Consider the following 5822-nt stretch of genomic DNA (forward strand, 5'->3'; position numbering starts at 1 on the left):
CTGTCTCCATGGTGACAGTCCCCTCCCCCGCTCTGTCTCCATGGTGACAGTCCCCTCCCCCGCTCTGTCTCCATGGTGACAGTCCCCTCCCCCGCTCTGTCTCCATGGTGACAGGCCCCTCCCCCGCTCTGTCTCCATGGTGACAGTCCCCTCCCCCGCTCTGTCTCCATGGTGAGAGGCCCCTCCCCCGCTCTGTCTCCATGGTGACAGTCCCCTCCCCGCTCTGTCTCCATGGTGACAGGCCCCTCCCCCGCTCTGTCTCCATGGTGACAGTCCCCTCCCCCGCTCTGTCTCCATGGTGAGAGGCCCCTCCCCCGCTCTGTCTCCATGGTGAGAGGCCCCTCCCCCGCTCTGTCTCCATGGTGACAGGCCCCTCCCCCGCTCTGTCTCCATGGTGACAGGCCCCTCCCCCGCTCTGTCTCCATGGTGAGAGGCCCCTCCCCCTTTCTGTCTCCATGGTGACAGTCCCCTCCCCCGCTCTGTCTCCATGGTGAGAGGCCCCTCCCCCGCTCTGTCTCCATGGTGACAGTCTCCTCCCCCGCTCTGTCTCCATGGTGAGAGGCCCCTCCCCCGCTCTGTCTCCATGGTGACAGGCCCCTCCCCCGCTCTGTCTCCATGGTGAGAGGTCCCTCCCCGCTCTGTCTCCATGGTGAGAGGCCCCTCCCCCGCTCTGTCTCCATGGTGACAGTCCCCTCCCCCGCTCTGTCTCCATGGTGACAGTCCCCTCCCCCGCTATGTCTCCATGGTGAGAGGCCCCTCCCCCGCTCTGTCTCCATGGTGACAGTCCCCTCCCCCGCTCTGTCTCCATGGTGAGAGGCCCCTCCCCCGCTCTGTCTCCATGGTGACAGTCTCCTCCCCCGCTCTGTCTCCATGGTGACAGGCCCCTCCCCCGCTCTGTCTCCATGGTGACAGTCCCCTCCCCCGCTCTGTCTCCATGGTGACAGTCCCCTCCCCCGCTCTGTCTCCATGGTGAGAGGCCCCTCCCCCGCTCTGTCTCCATGGTGACAGACCCCTCCCCCGCTCTGTCTCCATGGTGACAGTCCCCTCCCCCGCTCTGTCTCCATGGTGAGAGGCCCCTCCCCCGCTCTGTCTCCATGGTGAGAGGCCCCTCCCCCGCTCTGTCTCCATGGTGACAGTCCCCTCCCCCGCTCTGTCTCCATGGTGAGAGGCCCCTCCCCCGCTCTGTCTCCATGGTGACAGGCCCCTCCCCCACTCTATCTCCATGGTGACAGTCCCCTCCCCCGCTCTGTCTCCATGGTGAGAGGCCCCTCCCCCGCTCTGTCTCCATGGTGACAGGCCCCTCCCCCGCTCTGTCTCCATGGTGACAGTCCCCTCCCCCGCTCTGTCTCCATGGTGACAGTCCCCTCCCCCGCTCTGTCTCCATGGTGACAGGCCCCTCCCCCGTTCTGTCTCCATGGTGACAGTCCCCTCCCCCGCTCTGTCTCCATGGTGACAGGCCCCTCCCCCGTTCTGTCTCCATGGTGACAGGCCCCTCCCCCGCTCTGTTTCCATGGTGACAGTCCCCTCCCCCGCTCTGTCTCCATGGTGACAGGCCCCTCCCCCGCTCTGTCTCCATGGTGAGAGGCCCCTCCCCCGCTCTGTCTCCATGGTGAGAGGCCCCTCCCCCGCTCTGTCTCCATGGTGAGAGGCCCCTCCCCCGCTCTGTCTCCATGGTGACAGTCCCCTCCCCCCGCTCTGTCTCCATGGTGACTGTCCCCTCCCCCGCTCTGTCTCCATGGTGAGAGGCCCCTCCCCCGCTCTGTCTCCATGGTGACTGTCCCCTCCCCCGCTCTGTCTCCATGGTGAGAGGCCCCTCCCCCGCTCTGTCTCCATGGTGAGAGGCCCCTCCCCCGCTCTGTCTCCATGGTGACAGTCCCCTCCCCCGCTCTGTCTCCATGGTGACAGTCCCCTCCCCCGCTCTGTCTCCATGGTGACAGGCCCCTCCCCCGCTCTGTCTCCATGGTGACAGTCCCCTTCCCCGCTCTGTCTCCATGGTGACCGTCCCCTCCCCCGCTCTGTCTTCATGGTGACAGTCCCCTCCCCCGCTCTGTCTCCATGGTGACAGTCCCCTCCCCCGCTCTGATTCCATGGTGACAGGCCCCTCCCCCGCTCTGTCTCCATGGTGACAGTCCCCTCCCCCGCTCTGTATCCATGGTGAGAGGTCCCTCCCCCGCTCTGTCTCCATGGTGACAGTCCCCTCCCCCGCTCTGTCTCCATGGTGACAGGCCCCTCCCCCGCTCTGTCTCCATGGTGACAGTCTCCTCCCCCGCTCTGTCTCCATGGTGACAGTCCCCTCCCCCGCTCTGTCTCCATGGTGAGAGGCCCCTCCCCCGCTCTGTCTCCATGGTGACAGTCTCCTCCCCCGCTCTGTCTCCATGGTGAGTGGCCCCTCCCCCGCTCTGTCTCCATGGTGACAGTCCCCTCCCCCGCTCTGTCTCCATGGTGACTGTCCCCTCCCCCGCTCTGTCTCCATGGTGAGAGGCTCCTCCCCCGCTCTGTCTCCATGGTGAGAGGCCCCTCCCCCGCTCTGTCTACATGGAGACAGTCTGCTCCCCCGCTCTGTCTCCATGGTGACAGTCTCCTCCCCCGCTCTGTCTCCATGGTGAGAGGCCCCTCCCCCGCTCTGTTTCCATGGTGACAGTCCCCTCCCCCGCTCTGTCTCCATGGTGACAGTCCCCTCCCCCGCTCTGTCTCCATGGTGACTGTCCCCTCCCCCGCTCTGTCTCCATGGTGACAGTCCCCTCCCCCGCTCTGTCTCCATGGTGACAGTCCCCTCCCCCGCTCTGTCTCCATGGTGAGAGGCCCCTCCCCCGCTCTGTCTCCATGGTGAGAGGCCCCTCCCCCGCTCTGTCTCCATGGTGACAGTCCCCTCCCCCCGCTCTGTCTCCATGGTGACTGTCCCCTCCCCCGCTCTGTCTCCATGGTGAGAGGCCCCTCCCCCGCTCTGTCTCCATGGTGACTGTCCCCTCCCCCGCTCTGTCTCCATGGTGAGAGGCTCCTCCCCCGCTCTGTCTCCATGGTGAGAGGCCCCTCCCCCGCTCTGTCTCCATGGTGACAGTCTCCTCCCCGCTCTGTCTCCATGGTGACAGTCCCCTCCCCCACTCTGTCTCCATGGTGACAGGCTCCTCCCCCGCTCTGTCTCCATGGTGAGAGGCCCCTCCCCCGCTCTGTCTCCATGGTGACAGTCCCCTCCCCCGCTCTGTCTCCATGGTGACAGTCCCCTCCCCCGCTCTGTCTCCATGGTGACAGGCCCCTCCCCCGCTCTGTCTCCATGGTGACAGTCCCCTCCCCCGCTCTGTCTCCATGGTGACAGTCCCCTCCCCCGCTCTGTCTCCATGGTGAGAGGCCCCTCCCCCACTCTGTCTCCATGGTGACAGTCCCCTCCCCCGCTCTGTCTCCATGGTGACAGGCCCCTCCCCCGCTCTGTCTCCATGGTGACAGTCCCCTCCCCCGCTCTGTATCCATGGTGAGAGGTCCCTCCCCCGCTCTGTCTCCATGGTGACAGTCCCCTCCCCCGCTCTGTCTCCATGGTGACAGGCCCCTCCCCCGCTCTGTCTCCATGGTGACAGTCTCCTCCCCCGCTCTGTCTCCATGGTGAGAGGCCCCTCCCCCGCTCTGTCTCCATGGTGACAGTCTCCTCCCCCGCTCTGTCTCCATGGTGAGAGGCCCCTCCCCCGCTCTGTCTCCATGGTGACAGTCTCCTCCCCCGCTCTGTCTCCATGGTTTGAGGCCCCTCCCCCGCTCTGTCTCCATGGTGACAGTCCCCTCCCCCGCTCTGTCTCCATGGTGACAGTCCCCTCCCCCGCTCTGTCTCCATGGTGAGAGGCTCCTCCCCCGCTCTGTCTCCATGGTGACAGTCTCCTCCCCCGCTCTGTCTCCATGGTGACAGTCTGCTCCCCCGCTCTGTCTCCATGGTGACAGTCCCCTCCCCCGCTCTGTCTCCATGGTGAGAGGCTCCTCCCCCGCTCTGTCTCCATGGTGAGAGGCCCCTCCCCCGCTCTGTCTCCATTTGACAGTCTGCTCCCCCGCTCTGTCTCCATGGTGACAGTCCCCTCCCCCGCTCTGTCTCCATGGTGAGAGGCCCCTCCCCCGCTCTGTCTCCATGGTGACATTCCCCTCCCCCGCTCTGTCTCCATGGTGAGATGCCCCTCCCCCGCTCTGTCTCCATGGTGACAGGCCCCTCCCCCGCTCTGTCTCCATGGTGAGAGGCCCCTCCCCCGCTCTGTCTCCATGGTGACAGGCCCCTCCCCCTCCTCTGATTATTGAATTAATTTAACAATTGTATTAAAGGGATATTTTAGCACATTCTTCACCTGCTCTCTGAACTGAGTCTGGGTCACGGCGTAAATCACAGTGTTTGTGGAGCAGCTCAGGAGCTGGAGCATGAAGGACAATTCCATCAGAAACTGAGGGAGATAAACAGACCGATAACCCATCCAGGTCATCCGGTACCATATAGAATACACCATTAACAGGGCCCACAACAGCATGAAATTACCAGAGATAACTAACAGTAAAATGATAGATTTCCTTCGACTCTCCATCTCGGGGTCTCTGTGACTCTCCCCACTGCTGTGAGCCCGGAGTCTCCTGCGTCCTCTGCTGCTCACTAAAATGTGTCTGACGGTGAGAGCGTTGAGCAGCAGAATCAGCACAAATGGGATGACCGGGGTTAGAATGTTGTGGAGGAACTCGATTGTTCCCCAGACACGAGAATCCTGAACATCCTCTGTTACCAAACAAAACCAGGGGGTGTTCCCCAGCAAATACCGACCCGTGAACATAAAATACCAGAAGATGTTCTTTAAACAGCTCAGCACACTCACCGTTCCCACAACCACAGCACATGTTTTCTCACTGCAATATTTACTTTTCAGATTCTGACAACAAATGGCCACAAATCGATCAAAGGTGAAAGTGACGGTGAACCAGACAGAACAGTCTGTGACTGTGTAAAGCAGGACGGCGTGGATATTACACACGGGGATGTACCACAGGAACTGAAACTGTTCATAATAAACAATGGGAATGTGTCTGAATATCAGGTCCAGGATAATGACCAGTAGATCCGCCGCTGACATGGCCACCAGGTACCGAGTGACACATTTGGAGAGACCGCACTTTCCCCGAGACAGGATCCCAATCGTCAGCAAGTTAACTGTGAGGAAGGGAAATAAACAGAGAAATTAGACATCAGACTGGAGCAATGTTACCAGATCTGTGTATGTGTGTGAGTGTCAGAAATAAACAGAGAAATTAGACATCAGACTGGAGCAAAGTTACCAGATCAGTGTATGTGTGTGAGTGTCAGAAATAAACAGAGAAATTAGGCATCAGACTGGAGCAAAGTTACCAGATCAGTGTATGTGTGTGAGTGTCAGAAATAAACAGAGAAATTAGACATCAGACTGGAGCAAAGTTAACAGATCAATGTATGTGTGTGAGTGTCAGAAATAAACAGAGAAATTAGACATCAGACGGCAGCAATGTTACCAGATCTGTGTATGTGTGTGAGTGTCAGAAATAAACAGATAAATTAGACATCAGACGGCAGCAATGTTACCAGATCTGTGTATGTGTGTGAGTGTCAGAAATAAACAGAGAAATTAGGCATCAGACTGGAGCAAAGTTACCAGATCTGTGTATGTGTGTGAGTGTCAGAAATAAACAGAGAAATTAGACATCAGACTGCAGCAATGTTACCAGATCTGTGTATGTGTGTGAGTGTCAGAAATAAACAGAGAAATTAGACATCAGACTGCAGCAATGTTACCAGATCTGTGTATGTGTGTGAGTGTCAGAAATAAACAGAGAAATTAGAC

At 60.0% G+C, this 5822-nt stretch overlaps 1 protein-coding gene across 1 annotated transcript; it reads right to left on the bottom strand.

Annotated features, from left to right (window-relative positions):
• Positions 1 to 4304: 4304 nt before the first annotated feature.
• Positions 4305 to 5159, bottom strand: LOC137362833 (probable G-protein coupled receptor 139; the record flags this gene model as incomplete). Its single annotated transcript, XM_068027047.1, has 1 exon — positions 4305 to 5159. A coding segment is annotated over one exon (855 nt), but the record flags the coding sequence as incomplete, so codon positions are not given.
• Positions 5160 to 5822: the final 663 nt, after the last annotated feature.

The sequence above is a fragment of the Heterodontus francisci genome, unplaced genomic scaffold, assembly GCF_036365525.1.
Source record: "Heterodontus francisci isolate sHetFra1 unplaced genomic scaffold, sHetFra1.hap1 HAP1_SCAFFOLD_654, whole genome shotgun sequence".
Lineage (NCBI taxonomy): Eukaryota > Metazoa > Chordata > Chondrichthyes > Heterodontiformes > Heterodontidae > Heterodontus > Heterodontus francisci.